This window comes from Chrysochloris asiatica, unplaced genomic scaffold (genome assembly GCF_000296735.1).
Source record: "Chrysochloris asiatica unplaced genomic scaffold, ChrAsi1.0 scaffold00230, whole genome shotgun sequence".
Classification (NCBI taxonomy): domain Eukaryota; kingdom Metazoa; phylum Chordata; class Mammalia; order Afrosoricida; family Chrysochloridae; genus Chrysochloris; species Chrysochloris asiatica.
The window spans coordinates 1,792,235-1,811,742 of NW_006408748.1; the positions used below are offsets into that span (position 1 = coordinate 1,792,235).

The following is a 19,508-nucleotide window of genomic DNA, read 5'->3' on the forward strand; positions in this document are numbered from 1 at the left end:
AAAAAGCTAAAGTGGATAGAGAGAAATACTGTTAACTGATGGTATATGGAGGGGATTATAATCAATGTAATGAAACAAGGTATATGAACTGTTGAATGTGAAACTGATGATGTGCTCTGTACACTTTTACTCAATCCACAATAAAAACCTTAAATTAAAAAGAAAAGAAAAGAAAAAGTGAATCCTTAAAGTGTAATGTAACATGCATGGATATTTTCTAAGTTTCTAAACATACACGATATTGCATGTACCAAATAACTATATTGAACTTTCTTAAGCACCATTAAGAAGAATGGTTTTCAATTATCTGTGTGTCTACTTCCTATAATATACTGAACAATATCATCTATACCATATGATGAGGATCTGTTGCTGGTTGTCTTCACGTTGGTACCAACTTACAGTAACCTTATGCACAACAGAAAGAAATACTGTCAAGTCTGCATCATCCTTACAATTGTTGCTATGCTTAAGCCCACTGCTGCTTCCACCGGGCCAATCCATCTTGTTGGAGGTCTTCCTCTTTTTCACTTACCTCCCACTTTACCAAGCATGATGTCCTTCTCCAGGGACTGGTCCGTTATGTCCAAAGTATGATAGCCAATGTCTGGTCATTTGGTTTCTAAGGAGCATTCTTTCTGTAATTCTTCCAACACAGATGTGCTTCTTCTTCTGGTAGTCCATGGTACTTTTGATATTCTCCTCCAACTCCATAACTCAAGTGCATCAATTTTTCTACAGTCTTCCTTGTTCATTATCCCAACTTTTACATGCATATGAGGCTATTAAAAACACATGGTTTGAGTTAGGTGCACCTTAGTCCTCAAACTGACATCTTTGCTCTTCAACACTTACAGAGGTTTTGCACAGCAGATCCGCCTAACGCAACATGTCATGTGATTTCTTGACTGCTGCTTCCATGAGTGGAAGCAAAATTCCAAACAAAATTAAGTCTTTGAGAACTTGGATAGTTTTTCCATTTATCTTGATGTTATTTATTGATGTAGTTGTAAAGAATTTTGTTTTCTTCACATTGAGGTGCAACCCATACTGAATGGGCTATGGTCTTTATCTTTATCAGGAGTTTAAGTCCTCTTAGCTTTCTGCATATTGCAGGCTGTTAATGAGTCATCTCCCAATCCTGATGACACATTCTCCTTCACATATCCAGCTTCCTGGATTATTTGTTCAACATACAAACTGAGTAAGTATAGTAAAAAAATACAACCCTGGCACACACCTTTCCTGGTTTTAAACCATTCAGTGTTCCCTTGTACTGTTTGAATGACTGTCTCTTGGTGTTATGTACAGGTTCCATAGGAGCGTAATCAAGTGTACCAAAATACTCAATCTCCACAATGTTGTCCATAGTGTTATGATCCACACACTCGAAAGCCAATGCGTAGTCAGTAAAGCACAGGTAAACATCTTTCTGGTATACTCTGCTTTCAGCCAAGATCCATCTCATGTCAGCAATGACATCCCTCATTCCATGTCCCAGTCTGAATCCAGCCAGAGCCTCTGGTAGCTCCCTGTCAATGTAGTGCTATAGCCGTTTTTGAATTATCTTTATCAAAATTTTACTTTCATGAGATATTAATGATATTGTCCAATGATTTCTGCATTCTACTGGGTCATCTCTGTTTGAAATGGGCACAAATATGGACCTCTCCCAATCAGTTGGCTACACAGCTGTCTTCCAAATTTTTTGGCATAGAAGAGTCAGTGAGGTTCTTTTTGATGATGAATGTGACGCTATTCCTCTTCAAACTATCATTACTGGCATAGTAAACCATGTGATTATCAGTTTCAAAACGGCCAGTACAGCTCCTAAAGTTTAAGGTATCAAGCTCTATGCATTCCATTTCTTTTCTGACAACTTCCAATTTTCCTAGATTCATACTTCATAATTCCATGTTCTGATTATTAATGGATGTTTGCAGCAGTTTCTCATCATCTTGAGTTGATGATGATGCCAAAAACTTTACTTCATTTGCATCATTATGGTCAGATCTACTTTGAGGCAGCTCTTCTCCAGTTGTATTTTGAGTGCCTTCTAACCTGAGAGGCTCATTTTCTCATTTTCAATATTCAGGTGCTCTTCAATCATGTTTTAATACTCAATATTCTGGTGCCGATGGTGTTCCAGTGCTATTCATAAGGTTGTCAGTGACTAAATATTCGTAAGTGGTCCATTTCTCCTCCTTCCTAGTCCGTCTTCATCTGGAAGCTCAGCTGAAACCTGTCCACCGTGGGTGATTTTGCTGGTATTTAAAACATCAATGGCATAGCTTCCAGAATCACATCAACATGCAAGGCACCAAAGTACGACAAACTGACAGACGAGTGGTGGACTAGGTTCTAAGACAGGTAGAAATTAACTTATTTTTTTAATTAGTTCCTTTTTTTTTTCCTGTAAAATTATTCAGAAGCTGTGAAGTTACTCCTACTAGTCAGAGGTACAATTTAAAAAAAACCACTGCTGTCGAGAGGATGCCCTACTACTCATAGTGATCCTATAGGACCTAGACAACTGCCCGACAGGGTTTCCAAGGTGAGATCTTTATGGGAACAGACTGAGTTCAAACTACCAGTTTATCCATTAGCACTTGAGCATAGCCTGGTATTGCAGTGGGGACCCATAGGGCTGCTAACCACAGGTCAGCAGTTTGAATCCAGCAGCCACTCTATGGGAGTAAGAGGAGACTTTCTGCTCCTGTAAAGATTTATAGCCTCAGAAATCCTATATAAGGTCACTATGAGTCACAACAATGGGACTGCATACTATAACCACTACCACATCAGGTATGTGTGTATATGTAAAGAGTTTACAGTCCTTGTGTGGTGCTGTAGAATCAGCAGTGAGCTGGTAACCACAAGGCTTGCAATTCAAAACCACCAGCTGCTCTTGGAAACCCTATACATGGTTGCTGACTTGGAACCAACTGGATGGCACAAAACAACACATATAGTTTAAACATTTATTCTAAAGTGATGATACATTTACCATCAGGCTACGTGATATGGCAACTGCTACCCAGATTCCAGACGAAAAAACAAAGGCTAAGCAAATATAAAGCATTTATATTATATATATAAAGCATTTATATTTAATGCTGACTAGACAAGGTCTAGTCAGCATTAAAATAAACATGAAAACAGATCTTCTGGATACAGGCTAACCACATCACACCGAAACAATGGCATTCGTGGAGTAACGGCGCTTACCTGAGATTCATATGCAATGCTAGGTCCTGGACAACACGATCATATCTGCCCATGGACGAGTGCTTTCCCAGCCAGCTTGGAAAGGTGGGAAACTGAGTCATGTATCCCCTCATTAACTCTCCAGGAAGAACACTGGCATAAATGGCCTGAAAGAAAGCAAGCATGGCCCAGAATTTAACCTTCAGCATGAAGTTACTTCCATAGCAGCTGCTGGCTTCCAAGCAGTCTAAGGGGGGAACACCATTTTCTCAGGTGCCTGATGACAGAGCAGCAGCCCTTTGGCTCAGTTCCCGATGGGCTGGTGTGGGAAACATCTCCCAGGAGGCTGCAGCAAATGCCTCCAGTATCTTCCGGCCACTCAGGCTCCTCAACAAATTGGCTTCAACCACAGTTACCTCCGGGACGCCAAGCCACAGGATCTTTAAAGAGGAACTGTCTTTAAGCACAGGTACTCAGACCACAGGTAGATGAAAGCATGAAAAGTCCAATAATGAAAAGTTCTTTAAACTGGAAGTTGAGAACAACTAAAAGAAGACCTCGTTAGATACCTTCTGTGTTCAGAGTTTCATGGTTTAAAGGTCAGAAATAGACAGTGATATCTTTAGTATTTATGTCAACAAGCCTGCATACAAATTCAAAACTCCAATAAATACATTCTAAATTATAAATGCTTCCCAGACTCAGTATTGAGTCAAAGATTCTTATCAATGTAAACACAGAACTTCATCTACAGCGCCTCTTCAGCAAGATGGAAGCAATGCCGAGACCGTGCTGCACAGGGACAGTGACTGCCTTCTCTGGTAGCATTGCTTCAAGGGATAGTTAGCCATTTGAGAGAGCCACACGTGTTCAGCAGTCTTCAGGCAAAATAGACTTTTCTTTTTTTAAATGCTTTCCTTTTTTTGTTTTTTTTTAACTGTTTTATTATGAATTATGTGATAGTTTACATGGGAGAACATGATTTTTACATTCATCCTATTGTGTATCGCCTCATCGCCATGGTTACAATCCCTTCCATGCATCATTAACCAGCCAAAGGGTACACCCCGCAAGCCTGCCCCAGGTCATCAGCACACACACAGCCCCTCTCCCTCTCTGTATCTGGAGTTCCTAGCCACTCCATCTCTCCACATCATCGTCTCTGCCTCCATCTCTGGCATCACTGTTTCACTGGGTAGGGTCCTGCACTCCGTTCTTCTCCCTTCATGGTCCCAGGGGCCTCCGCTCCTGGCCTGCAAAGTCAACCACTTCCTTCCTTGCAAAACAAACTTTTGATTGACATCTTAGTTATGACCCAAATCTCACCTTCCTATTTCCATGTGCTCATTCGCATGAAAAGAGCTTGGAAGCTACTAGAAAATAAATGAGTCAACTAGGAAAAACATAATAGTTACCACACTGTTTGAGTCTGTAACAAATTGTGTTTTTGCCAAAGAGCCATCCATTTATCTGTGGTTTCACGTATCTCCAAGCTATTTCTGTGTAACTTTCAGTATCTACAAGCTCTCTGCTCCTGTCACTAAAGCAGTCTACACTTCAAGGGGAGCACTGGGCTAACCTGTGTGGGCAGAAGGCTCCAGTTTTGTTTACTCCGGATCTGACTGTCCACGAGGTCACCATCACATATGCTGTCCGCTGCTCTGCTCAACAGCATCAAGTGCTTCTTCATGTCGCCCCTGCAGGAAAGGACCAGTGTGAATTACAGCACTCTCCACCTCCCTGCCCACTCTCCCTCTGAGGGCCAGGCCTGCGCAGTGCTGGGTGGCTCTTGTTCTGCCCCCCACCCCTCTCAACACTCACCCTGCAGCTAAAGGCTTCACGTGTACATAGTTCTCCTGGACGAAAAGCGGTGCGATTGAATAATCATGAAAAAAGAGATCCGACTTGTCCATGAGTGACATATGAGCAGTCTCCTCTCCAGCTGCAAAGACTTTCCGGGCAACCTCAAATGGGCCCTAAAACAGGTAATGGGAAAAACAAAGACAAAAAACTTTTCTTAATCACTGCTGGAGCTAGAATCTATTCTCACTAATAACTGGGTGAAATGGAACAAAGAGGTAAGGAACACATTTCAAAGAGGTTATTAAATGAAACCATTTGAAACAACAGTCTGAATAGTTCCAGAACATTCCCAAGATGAAATCTACACACAAGTAGCTGGAAGAGAGTCCATTTATAACAACTTAAGCATGACTGCCATTACAACTGAAGTCTTTCTCATAATTTATAATATGCACTGACAGTGTTTGAAGAAAAATTCATTTGAATTGGAAACACCTTTAGCAGCTATTACAGCTCTTGTTTTATGTCCCCATGGGGTTCTTTAAGAGTGGTGAGCAAAGAACTACAAAGACTATTTCTATTAAGCTAATACCTATAAAAAACAAGAAGTGCTTGGAAAACTAAGAAACAGAAATTTATTTTACCAGTTTGATATCCTTTTTGGCTCTTCTAGAATCGGCCTTGGCCTGGTCATAGGTTAGGGCCTTATTTTGTGCACTCCACATACTCAGATTATGTAAAACCTAAAAGAAGCAAAAAGAAGGCAGCGTCAACATAGAAAACCACTGCCCGCACTGTGGTACCTTTAATTTAATTCATACGGCTTTTCTATCGAACGTCTTCTTAATTCCCGCCAAGTGACTGGGTTGCTGTTATTGTTGCTGAGTGCTGCCAAATTGGTTCCGACTCATTAGAGATCCTGCACGGGGTTTCCAAGGAGCAGCTGGTGAGCCTGAACCACAGACCTTGCGGTTCAAATCAACCCTGCAGTCCAGCACATTAACCCACAGGACTCCAAGTGATTGGGTTTGTTCTTCTTGTTGTTGTTATGTGCCGTCGACTCGGTTCCGACCCATAGCGACCCTGAACATGGTTTCCGAGGCTGTAAATCTTTATGGGAGCAGAAAGCCTCATCTTTCTCCCGCAGAGCAGCTGGCAGTTTCGAACTGCTGACCTTGCAGTTTGCAGCCCAATTTGTAACCATTATTCTACCAGAGCATCTTAAGTGTTTGGGTGGGACCATGCAAATAAGATGTGCAGGACTCTAAAGCTGGGATTGGTTAAAAAGAGCCATCTCAGAAGCATGAACAGACAATCCTAGGACTATCAAGAGGGAAGCATGAGTGGAGCATGAGATCCCTACTTAGAAAAGAGGCGGTGGCATGAAGAGACAGAGCAGCTGTGAGATCTAGGCCCGTAGACTGAGTAGCGCTGAGTGCCTACAGGTAGGAGGCTGGCTTGTAGAATGTGCCTTTTGGGCATTCACAGACTGACTAAAGGAGCTTCGTATCACTTGCCTGAGCAGGCCAGAGGTTTGGGGCCACATGGCTGAAAGGTCAAAGACAAGAGTGAGGCATGCCTGTAGTATGGCAGACAAGAGGTATTCCTGACTGGTGCACTGCTGCATCCTGAATTGTAGGTACCTGTTCACTTTCCTAATAAACCATGTAATCATGAGTATTGTTATGAGTTCTGTGTGGTCACTGCATTGGATTAACAAACCCTGATGTGAAACAGGGAGTGCTGTGGAAGGGATGGTTGGTATCAGAATAGGAGAAAGAAGGCTGTAGGGTGGAGGCATCAATCTTGGATTAATTTTGAGTTTGATTCTCTTTTCCCTCATGAAGCCAGGGAGAGTCTGACATGCCCTTCCCCACCCCCATGCTTTTTGCACCCTGAAAGGCATCAATTAAAAAGAATCATCAATCAAAGTCACATATGTTTAATTTACCTGTCTGATATCTTGATTAGCTCCCAAGATGATTTCATTCATAGCTGGAGGAGGAATCTTTAAACCCTCTTTAAATGCAATAGACATCATAGCACCCTGAAAATGACAAGGGGGAGGATCTTCAGTAATTTTTTTTAATTCCTGTAACCAGAAACTTAAAAAAACAACATTTATCAGAATCTTTTAAAATCAGATCCTTTTAGAATAAGACAGTTTTATGAAAAGGGGAAAAAAAGAAAAGTCATATCATCATACCTTAATCTGTTCAACCCGAGGTCTTTGAAAACGAAGATCAAAACAATAATGAACCAACGAACGAATCTTAGGATGATTTCTATCATTGCACATACAAATAATGGGGATTTTTGTGTGTTTTATCAGGCCAATTAACTCCTGAAAAGCAAATTTGCAACACAAAAATAGTTATTTACAAAGCCACAATATGCCACATGACACATTTAATAAAAACTCCTCAGCAACACGCCTGAATTGTTGGGCTAGTGCTAACTGGCTCCTAGATGGCTCAGTGTATAAAATCACAATTAAGATCACAGCCACAGGCCCGCATCCTGAGAATGCTAGGCTCAACTGTAGCAGTCCAAAAGAGGGCAGCCTTGAGGAAGAATTGGATGTGCCAGGAGCTGACATCTCTCCCACTAAGCCACAGATAAGCTTACAGCTAGCTGCAGTAGGAAGTTGTGTTAGATAAAACTTTAGTTAAGTGCCATCAAGTCAGTTCTGACTCACAGCGACCCTGTCTGTATAGGGTTTCCAGGAGTGGCAAGTGAGGCTAAACTGCCAACCTTGTATTTCAAACTAACTCTGCGGTCCAGTGCTTACCCTACAGCACCACACCAGGACTCCATGACAAAACTTAGATCTAATTAAACAATCTTTCTGTTTCTCTCATAACTCAAAAAACTTACCCTTGGAAATGTAATGTGTAGGTGGCTATACGCTAAAATCTGCGGGAATCTGCAGTTAGCAGACAGGCACACTACCTGATTTTCCAAGACACAAACGTGGTTTTTGGGTAACAAGAGCATGTTTATTCCTTCACCTAATAAAATCATCTAAAAATCAGCAGATCTGCAAGCATCTGGTCTCCCTTACCTGAATTCCTCCCCTGTCCTCATTGCCGGCCATGCCATCTACTTCATCCATGATGAGAGCGTGTTTGGTGCTTATGGAATGGGAGGCCACACCTGACCCATGTTCAGAAGCAATGGAATGGGAAAAAAAACAAAACTATTAATTGTTTGAAAACTACTTCTTTAACCAGAAACATATATGTGACATTTTAAACTGGAATTCGGGTTTCTCCTACAAAAGAAGTCCACTGCTCATACTCCTGACCTTTTTCCTTACCCAGAAGCTAACAGGGCTAAGAGTTTTGGGTTGTTTTTGGTTTTTGTTTTTTTTTTTACTTTTTATTGTGAATTAAGTGAAGGTTTACAGAGAGCAGATCATAAGTTTTCTATTCAACCCATCATACGTTTTGTTTCAATGATTGCAATCCCCTAAGCGTAATGTCTCTTATCCCACTTCCTCCCTGTGATTCTGGTTTCCACGCCACCTTCTTTCCCAACTCTTCTGATTGTTACCCTTGGATAAACGCTGCCCTTTCGATCTGAATGGTTGACCATGTCATAGGGTGCATACCTCACTGCTATTATTCTACACCCATCAAAAACGAGTGTGCAAATTACACACCTTAGTTTTTGCCTTTTAACATATTTTGGCAATTTGTTCTTATCAGTGGATAGAGAATATCTCACTTTTTAAAAGAATGGTCCAGTATTCTATTTTACACATATACCATACTGTTCTTAATCACTAGCTACTGATGATACATTAGGATGCTTCCAATCTTTTACTACTATAAATCAGACTAAATCAATCTCTTTATTATTTTGCACAGTCACAAGGATGTTGTTAAGTGCCATAGTTGTTTCTGACTCATAGCGACCCTGTATAGGGTTTCTGAGAAGGTACTGGTAGGTTTGAACTGCCAACTTTGAGGTTCAAACTGGCATTGCAGTCTAGCGTATTATCCTGCAGTGCCACACCAGGACACCAATCATACTAAATGAATCTTGTTATATTTCATTTTGCACACTGACAAGGGTTGTTGTTAGGTGCCATCAAGTCGGTACTGACCCATAGTGACCTTGTGCACAGCAGAATGAAACACTGCCTGATCCTGGGCCAACCTCACTACTGTTGCCACACGTGAGTCCATCGATGCTGCCACCTGGCCAATCCATCTCGTTGGGGGTCTTCCTCTTTTTCTCCGACCCTCCACCTTAGAAAACATGATATCCTTCTCCAGTGACTGGTCCCTCCTGACAATATGTCCAAAGTATAAGAGACGAAGCTTAGCCATCTTGGCCTCCAGGGAGCACTCTGGCTACACTTCTTCCAAAACAGAGCTATTGGTTCTTTTGGCAGCCCATGGCACTTTCAATATTCTCCTCCAACACCACAACTCAAAGGCATCTTCTACTGTCTTCCTTATTCACTGTCCTGCTTTCCCATGCATATGAGGTTATTGAAAATACCATGGCTTGGGTCAGGCTGACATCTTTGCTCTTCAACACTTTAAAAAGTTCCCGTGCAGCAAATTTACCTAATGCAATACATTGTTTGATTTCTTGACTGCTGCTTCCGTGAGTGTTGATAGTTGATCCAATAAGAATGAAGTCCTCGACAACTTCAATCTTTTCTCCATTGATAAGAATGTTGTTTATTGGTCCAGTGGTGACGATTTTTGTTTTCTTGACAATAAGATGCAATCCATACTGAAGGCTGTGCTCTTTGATCTTCATCAGTAAATGTTTCAAGTCCTCTTCACTTTCAGCAAGCAAGGTTGTATCATATGCATATTGCAGGTTGTTAATGAGTCTTCCTCCAATCCTGATGCCATGTTTTTCTTAACAGAACCCAGCTTCTCGGATTATTTGTTCAGAATACAGGTTGAATAAGTATGCTGAAAGAATACAACCTCTGACAAAGGTTGTTGTTGTTGTTAAGTGCCGTCGAGTCGGTTCCGACCCATAGCGACCCTGTACAGGGTTTCCAAGGGTGTAAATCTTTACGGGAGTAGAAAGCCTCATCTTTCTCCCGCGGAGCGGCTGGTAGTTTCGAACCGCTGACCTGAAGGTTCGCAGCCCGATTCGTAACCACTACGCTACCAGAGCCACAGCTAAATTCCAGGAATCGGGGCTTCTGCATTAAAGGGCACGTACAATTTGAAGTTTGGCAAATACTGTCAGATTGCTCTCCAGAACTGTACCCTTTCTACCCTCACCTCAGCCCTGTATAAAAGTGCCATTTTTTGAGCAGCTTCTTTTTCATGAAGATTCTCTACCATTGAAAAGGCCCAGGATCCTGGGGGCCAGGCGCACACCCAAGACTCTGAGTTTAATGTACACGAACACTGTCTCTCCCCATGACTGTCCACACAATAGGACACTGGGTGCACTTTCACACCGACTTCACCCCTCTTCACTACCTTTGCTAACATGACCTCATTAACACTCAACCCGTTTCCTGTCTTGTTCCCCAGTCACGTTGTATTGACGAACAGAATTCCTTCTCTATCCTCTCACTCATCAGACTCATCACAGTTACTTCTTTAGTTTCCCTCCCTCTTCACAGGACTCACCTGGGACTCCTCGAGAGTCACAAGAAAATGTAAAGCACATAGGCATTTTTTTTTTTCAGATTCTTAGAAACCTGTAAGACCTAAAAACTGGTTGTTGTTGTTAAGTGCGGTCCAGTCGGTTCCAACCCATAGCGACCCTGCATACGGTTTTCAAGGAGCAGCTGGTGAGCTTGAACTACCGACCTTGAGGTTCACACCTACTTTGTAGTCTGGTGCATTAACCCATAGCGCCACACCAGGACTAGAACTGATACCAGAGATGTTTCTTACTTTTATTCTTGCTTATTCTCCCTATAACCCCCCCAAAGGGAGCAACGTGCCTGTACTGAACACTGAAATGACTTGTTTTTCTTACATAACCAAAGAAAACAGTTCAAAAAACCACGTACTTGAATAAAAGCCTTTGATGCTAGTATTATTCAGTGATTCTGAAACAATCTCCTTCAAACTGCTCTTACTCCGAGTGTCGCTGGCATTCAGTTCCACATAGCTATAACCCAATTCCTGAGTAAAACAGAGGAAACCATCACCATCACAAAGCAAAGCAGTGTCTCCAACAAAACAGAGTACAGAGGAAAGGGTAGCAGCGTGGCACCGAAGAGTCATGGGTTAGAAGATTACCAGACAATGAGGTTAACATAATATCTGCATCTTAATCTATGAAGCACTGTCTACATGTATATATATGGATCTAGAACACATTTATGCTCTAATACACCCAAAGTACGTATGTCTCACAGTGAGATTTTTTAAATATCATATAAATACACACCACGCACACACAGAATTTGGTCTGAAAACCACAGTTAGAAAGGCATATTTGGTAAAGTAATTTTACTAAGATTACTTCTAAAAAAAATTATTGTTGTTAAAGTGCTGTCAAGTCAGTTCTGACTCACAGCAACCCTGTAAAGGGTTTCAAAAGAGCAGTTGGTGGGTTTGAACCGTTGACTGTACAGTTAGCAATTCACTGCTTATCCTATAGCATCACACCAGGACTCCTCTAAAATTCTTAGAAAAAAATTAAATATGATCATCCCGATTTCAGTATGAGATAGAGGATTAATCTTGTTAACATAAAAATCTTGTGTACAATACCAAAGGCAACTTTTACCTTCTTAAGACATAATATAGTCTTTGACAAACTATCCAATACACAATTTTCTCTGCATACCATGAAAAATCAAATGATTCTGATATGTAAAACTGACAAGCTTATAAAATGTTTAATTCCATTTTCCCAAAAATAATGATTACCAATAAAAGAATAAAGGTAAATATAATTATGGACTACAGGGAAAGTCCTGGTGTGGCGCTGGGGGCTAATGTGCTGGACTGCAAAGTCATTTAACTGCAAGGTCAGTGGTTCAAACTTGCCAGCTGCTCCTCAGAAACCCCATACAGAGTCTCTATGGGTCGGAGTCGACTCAATGGCACTTAACAACAACAGGGACAGTAGTGGACCACAAGGCCGGAGGTTCAAACCCATCAGCTGCTCCTCGGAAGCCTTACACAAGGTCATTTTGAACCAGAACCAACTCGAGGGCACTTGCTGTTGTTGTTTAGTGTCCTCAAGTCATTTCCAACTCACAGCAACCTTGGAAGGGTTTCCGAGGAGGAGCTAGTGAGCTGGAACCGCAGACCTAGAGGTTCAAACCAACCTTGCAGTCCAGGGCATTAACACGCAGCACCACATCAAAACAACAGTTCTTCACGAGTGAAAGCTTTAAGACAGAACTCACCAGGACAGCCTTGCTTTTCCAGGTCCAGCAGCTTCCTGCCTCTGACAGGGACAGTGTTAGCACTTTTCTATCTCTGCTTTTAGTGGAAATGTTGATTTCCCTTCTCTAACAGTTTCCAACTTACACAGGTTCTAGTTTCCACAAGTTTTACTGAACCAGCTAAAAATGTCAGCTTTGGTCCATAAGACAGAGAATGAAAGAAACTACTAGCTCATAGGACAGAAGGTTGGGGAACTCAAAAATAAATTTTCTTTTATCGCCTCTTTTTTCACTTTGATCCCAACAAATAAGCTCTTATTTGCTCGAGATTCAGTCTCCTTTACCGTCTAGAGAAAGGACAGTACCAGAATCAAAAGACGAAGAGAAACACAGTTTCACATAAAGTAAAGAGCAGTCTCTGTGTACACGCACACGTACACACACACCCCTTCACCCATGCCCACTCCTCGGTCATCTTTCCAATGTACAACGACCCACCTGACAAACCAGGGAAGCTGTGGTAGTTTTGCCAACACCTGGGGGGCCTGAGAGCAATGCTGCCTTAAAACTAGAGCCGTCATCTTTGCCAGCAAATTTACCGAACTTTGCTGCTAGAAAAAAAGAAGTTTCAGAGTGTTAACCAGTATTGCCTAATAGACTGTCGAGAACAAGAAGAGCAGCTCTGCATAACCCTAACACTGAAAGGCATCCTCTAGCTGGGTTCTAAATCTGCAGAATGTTTTCCACAAAGTATAAGCAACAATTTCTAGAGCACTTAGTGAAATTCTACTCCCCATCTCATGCCCCACAGCCCAAAAAGAAAACACGCATACACACAAACAAATAAACTAAAGCAAACATTAAAATTCTGATTTTAAACAATACTTTCTTTTAAAACTTTCATTTCTGAGAAAACGCAAAGCAGACAGCCCAGTTCCGCCCCTAGCTCTACCAGGTGCCAGCTGAGAGTACTCTAGAAGTGGGTCGACCTCTCGGTGTTGCCAGGTAGGCAACATCTACTTGGTTTTCAAGTCTAGCTCACCCTCCCCTTTCTCCAGGCCGATGTCCCTGGCTGCAGCCTGTGCTCAGCTGGCTGGTTAATGCCTGGTTCCTATGTGTCTTCACAATGAGTGTGAGCTTCAGGGGGAAAGACGGCATTTCTGTTCACAACAGCACCTCCAGGACCTCAGAGCACCTGGGCTCAAAGCAGGCTAACTATGTTTGCTGATAGGTGAAAGAATCATTGCTAGACACCCTCAAATATGTGCAAATGAGCAATTACATGTGGACACACACACACATACACACAAATGAGCGACAGTGTAAAATCACCATGCTTTTTGTCTCCAGGTGGACTCTTGTGCCAGTTTTGTAGCCAGCGTAGGAGTTTGTTGGCACAGCTCTGGTCACCCTGCTGTCCAATTATGGTCTTGAGAGAGGTTGGTTTATACTTATCCACCCAGAGCAGATTCTCCACTTTGTGTCCCCTGCTGTCGTCAACTGTCTCCTCAGGCACCTGCTCCTCAAAGTCCAGGTTCTTGGGAAGCACACCTGTTTCTTTTCTCGTTGACTTCAAAGATCTGTCTCTTTGGGGAGTCAGCTTGCTCTTTTTAGATGCTGATTCTTTCTTATTTGGGCTAATTTTTCTTTTTCCTTGGTCACTTTTTTGGGGTGTTCTCTCCAATTTGGACTTTTCTTTCTTCATCTACAAAGTTGGAAAAGTTGGAAAAAAAAAAAACACCTGATGAGGCATAGAAACTCCATCCTAATAACTGAAGTCTAGAGGGCAATCTGAGCTATTCACAGGAGCCCCTGCTGGTTATATAAATCACCACCTCCCAACTTATGTAAAAATCAGCAACAAACCCACCAAAGTACACCCAAGCATATTTTTGTTAAGAACAAATTACTTTAGGAAGCTTGGTTGCTCACTCATTTGAAAAAAAAAGTACTCCAATTTCAATTTCTGACAAGTTAAAAATTAATGCTTCCACCAAAAGCTTATACATGGATGTTCATGGCAGCACTATAATTACCAAGAAGTGGAATCAGCACAAATATCCATCCACAGCGTCAATGACTGGACAAAGAAATGATCAAAAGAATACATGACTTCATATACATTCAATATATATAGTGGACATAGGATACAGCATCATTTCCGTGGCATTCTTGCCACAAAATGTGTAATCTCAACCTAATTGTGAAAATATCAAACAAGCTCAAACAGAGAGACAGTCCATAAAACTGAGCAGTGTCAAGACCATAAAAGACAGGAAAGGCTCACGAACTGTCACAGACTGGGGGAGACTAAGAAGACACAACAGCTAAATGCAGTGTGGGGTCCCCGATTGGATATCAAAACATTAGGTGAAAACATGAAGTTCTAGTAACTTGTGTAGGTCAGGTTAACAGTAATGTAATTTCCTGATTTTGATAACTATGCTATCATATCCACTGGTAACCTTCCAGGACATTGGGTCAATCTTTCCCAGACTTTCCCTAACCAGAAAGATCTGGTAAGACCCTCTCACCTCCGGATGACAGAACTAGAAACATGAATCTTAGGTTGCTGGCACCCAGTGTGCTAAGCAAGGAGAAGGCCTGTATGTAGTGGGGATGAATAAGAAGCAGAGACAGTGAAAGGGTCCTGAAAACACCCACAGCTTCGAGATCCAGCAGCTGCTAGACCAGACCCACCTTGCCAGAGGTTAGTTGTTGTTGTTGTGTGCCGTGGAGTCGGTACCAACTCATAGCGACCCTGTATAGGGTTTCCGAGGCTATAAATCTTTATGGGAGCACAAAGCCTCATCTTTCTCCCGCAGAACAGCTGGTAGTTTTGAACTGCTGACCTTGAGGTTTGCAGCCCAATTTGTAACCACTACGCTACCAGAGCTCCTCAGAGGTTAGTTATATGAGCCAATATATTTCCCCTGTTTGCTAAAGCTAATACAGGCTGTCTGTCACAATGGAAAAAGTCTTGCTATTGCCCTGAATGAAAATAAATTCACCGTGCTGACACCTATCATATGTCTTTTGAAGAACTCTTAGGCAACACCACAACCTTTGCCAAAAGTCAACTAAAGAAGATAGAAAATATGAAACGTTTAATAAGTTGCCATGAGAAGTGTTAACAGACTGTCCTCTACCCTCATGTTCCTTTTAAAAAATAAAGAAGAGAATCTGAAGCAAGGTCCTCCAGCTCAAAAGGAAGAAGCAGCAGAAACTCTTCCTCGTGGTAGAAACAGAAGTTTACGGTTTAGCCAACAGGCCTGTATCACCCAGGAATTGAAACGATAGCCCAGCTTAAATAAATCAGGTTCAGTGTATACAAACCTCAGCTTCGACTGCTAGTTCATACTTGGACTTCTTGCCTGGCATAGTACGAATCAAATTCAGTAAGCCATCTTCATCAATAATTTTTGTTCCCAAGGCTGCCGCCTATTGATTAAAGATTCGAGTCATTAAAACTGCCTTCTTTCTCATAAAACAAAAACAAAACAGGTAGGGTCTATAGAGTTGGTGAAAATACCACACTTGCAAATTAAGTAACACTGGAACACATAAAACATAATCATCAGAAAAGAGATCCTAGCAACAAAGTAGATGACAGATGTAGTCCTCAGAGTGGTAGGCTGGTACTCAACATGTGACATTAATACTTCTGTGGATTCTTTTAGCCACTCCCTCTACCCAAAAAAGGGGCAGAGCTACTAAGACTTAGGTTCAGTTCTTCACACTCTCTCCCTTGTTCCTTCTTGCTAACAGAGCTCCCATGTGCCCATCCCCGGTGAGAGATCAGCCCTGGCCTAAGACAATCAGGAGACTCCAGATCCTCTCCAGTTGCTCTTGCAGTTCTGAATGGTCATGTGATCAACTCTGGCCAATGAGCCTTCATTGGAATTCTACAGGTGTTCCTGGGAACATTCTCGCTTTCCTAATAAAAGAGAACAGTCACAGCTAGTATGACATCTTGTCACATGTCCCTTTCTCTTGCCTTAAAGGCAGAATTGACTTGAATGAAGCAAATTGCAGCTGCCTTGCAACTACAAGGCAACACGTATGAGGACTAAAGCTAACACAATAAGGACAACAGCACTGAAGATAAAATAATCTGACTATCTGATTGAACTACTGAACTATATCCCTAGCAACTGCCTACCTCTGGAATTCTTATTATCTGAGGTGAAATAAGCCACTATTTGCTTAAACAATGGTTATTTGGAGAACACTGTTACTTGAAGCTGAATACAATCCTACCCAAAAGACCCGAGTCTTCCCTTATGAGCTTCAAATAAAAAAAGGTACAATGGAGTCTACACATGGGCTGAGTCTGGCCATATTCCAATGACATCCATTGACCTTGAGATGACAGAGAAAAGAGGAAGGCCCAGATGGTCTAAAGTTCAGTTAGATGTGTGAATTCCCGAGACAATGGGCAATGATCTAGCCACTGGGGGGCCAAAGCTGAGAGTGAAGTCGTCAGCTGGTCTAACGTGTGGAGAGGTGTGCACGCAAACTTCCAAACTTGCAGCTAGTACTCATATGACATAGCTTGGATGGCTAGCTGACCAGAACTCAACCAGATGAAGATAAAGATGCTTGATAATTTGAGCAAGTGTAACCTGCTACAATTTGATGAACTGAAACCTTTGCTTATGGATGCAGTTGCTCAAAATTCCAAGCAGTATGGAAGGATATCTTTATATCAAGGAACAAGCTTATTTCCTCAGTGTGCTAGGTTGATAGGGATGGGCAATCTAAACATTGGCTACCAAAAATGAGGGGCTATAAGGGTATGAAGCGGCTGGCTTACAAGCTGGCATGTGTGTGCTTAGTTTCAGAACAGGAGGGTACAGTAGAATCCCCACTGAATAACTTTCCTTTTTTCCAGATGGATCTGGTCAAAGGGGATGGGGGATGATCCTGGTAGGATTTTATGATATATTGTAACTGGCAGCAGGATTCATCAAGATTGCCACAACTGTAATTGTAGAAGACATGTAACTAAAAGAGGGGAGTAGTTAATCTTTCATTGCAGGAACAGAGGACCCCAGAACCACGAAGAAGGAAAAGCATGACATCCTAATCTAGAAAAGCAATGACAGCAGACAGAGATGGTGGCAGGGGTGATGGTATGGAGAGATAAGAGCAGCTGTGGCTCTAGGCCCATAGACTGAGTAAGGCTGTGTGCCTTCGGGCAGGAGGCTAACTTGCAGAATATGCCCTTAGGACATTTAAATGAATATACACTTGCCATTTTGTACGTGTACATCAACTATTTTTGCACTGTTCATTTGTGAAATACAAGATATAAAAGGGAAGCCACAGGGAGGAAGCAGGATATCTGCTGTTGTGCGCACGCAAGGGTTGTAATCATTGAAATGAAGCCAAATGTATGCTTTGTTGAATGCAAAGCTGATTATCTTGTCTATTCATCTTCAATCAATTCACAATAAAAAATTAAAAAAAAAAAAATCTAGGGCTGATGAAAGGAAATGTGGATAGGTCTCTTGGGATATAATATTGAATAACTGTTATCAGGACTGACTGTTAGGGTTGGAAATGTAAAGGTAGACGTTTTGTAGCGAGGAAGGAGTGTTTACCTTTGCAGTCTTGGAGCGGAGGTCCCTGGGACCATCAAGGGAGAAGAATGGAGAGCGGGACCCTACCCAGAGAAGCTGTGATGCCTGAGATGGAGGCAGAGATGATAACATGGAGAGATGGAGCAGCTGAGGACTTTAGACACAGAGAGGGAGAGGGGCTGTGTGCTGACAACCGGGGGCGGGGGGGGGCAGGCTTGTAGGGTATACCCTTTGGTTGGTTGATGATGCATGGAGGGGATTGTAACCATGGCAATGAAATGATATACGATAGGATGAATGTAAAACTAATGTTCTCCCATATAAACTATCACATAATTCACAATAAAACATTATTTTAAAAAACTGCAGACTACAATGGCACGTATAGAATACTTATAACTAAACACACAAAAAAGAAAGAAAACTGCATTTGCTTCTATCTTCAAAAAGACTTAAACCTGAGTGTATACCAGGAAAGTCAAGGAAATAGGAACTGTGCTTTCAGTTGGAAAGCTGAAATCCTGGCATCAAAGCCAGTACCACTTCTGTGAAAAGGAAGTAATGCTAGGAAGACATTATTTTTCCACTATATTTTCCCCCACTTACACTGCGGTGTAAAGGTCCTATCAGAAGCTGTTGTGGAGAACACAGCAAGACCTACCTTATCGCTCTTGGACTGTCCGCTATCCCGGCCCATGACAAGGTAGTTTGTTTTCTTGCTGACATTTCCAGTTACTTTCCCCCCATAACGTTCAATTAGAGACTTGGCCTCATCTCGTTCAATGGACTCCAGCACTCCAGTGATTACAAATACAAGGCCTTCCAAGCAATTTTCAGCTCCCTAAAAAATACAATGTTCAAGCAGAGAGGAAATTACATGGTAGCTTTCCAAAGAAATAGTTGGCATCAAAATTACAGGAAGTTTATGATTCTTCTCATCTAACATAATTAACCTCAGCATGAAATATTTGCTGGAAACTAACAGCAAATAAGTAGCACTTCAAATTAAAACCTGAGAAATTCTTAACTAGGCTAACATCTAATAAAGTTATAAAACCAGCAATGAAAAATACACATTCAATACTGTTGTTTCTAAGTGCCATCAAGTTGGTTCCGACTCATAGTGACCCTGTCTGAATAAGGTATTCAAGGAGCAGCTGGAGGTTTGACCACCAACCTTGTGGTTATCCTACAGCGACAGAGCAAAGCTTATTAAAATTATCCATTCATATTTTCCCATTATGCTTGTTTTATACCTAAATGAGGTAACTAACTTAAATATAAGTAAATAGTCACATGCAACCCACCTACAGCAACTCCTGCTGTTGTTAAAAAAAAAGGGAAGATTTCAACTCGAACACTGACTTATGTGGCCCAAACAAGCTCCTGTCCTTCCCAGGATAAAAACAAATCCACACTAACAATCTGCCAGAAACCAGGTTAGATTATATTATTCTTGACGGCAAAGATAACAGTGGTAATATGAGGGGGCTTCAAAAGTTCATGGGAAAAGTCCATTTTTCTTTGAATTCCATTTTTCCATGAACGTTTTGAAGCCCTCTCATTCAAGAGAT

General features: G+C 41.8%; 1 protein-coding gene across 1 annotated transcript in view; it reads right to left on the minus strand.

Annotated features, from left to right (window-relative positions):
- The window catches only part of RFC1 (replication factor C (activator 1) 1, 145kDa), a 104,853-nt gene that overhangs the window by 15,070 nt on the left and 70,275 nt on the right, over window positions 1–19,508 (minus strand). The window contains exons 11-22 of the mRNA XM_006873232.1: window positions 18,596–18,775; window positions 15,686–15,790; window positions 13,682–14,054; window positions 12,848–12,960; window positions 11,018–11,132; window positions 8,075–8,166; window positions 7,217–7,354; window positions 6,962–7,057; window positions 5,655–5,753; window positions 5,029–5,183; window positions 4,787–4,904; window positions 3,229–3,374 (exon numbers count right to left, since the gene is read on the minus strand). Coding sequence (XP_006873294.1) covers window positions 3,229–3,374; window positions 4,787–4,904; window positions 5,029–5,183; window positions 5,655–5,753; window positions 6,962–7,057; window positions 7,217–7,354; window positions 8,075–8,166; window positions 11,018–11,132; window positions 12,848–12,960; window positions 13,682–14,054; window positions 15,686–15,790; window positions 18,596–18,775 — 1,730 coding nt within the window. The remainder of the gene's footprint in view (window positions 1–3,228; window positions 3,375–4,786; window positions 4,905–5,028; window positions 5,184–5,654; window positions 5,754–6,961; window positions 7,058–7,216; window positions 7,355–8,074; window positions 8,167–11,017; window positions 11,133–12,847; window positions 12,961–13,681; window positions 14,055–15,685; window positions 15,791–18,595; window positions 18,776–19,508) is intronic.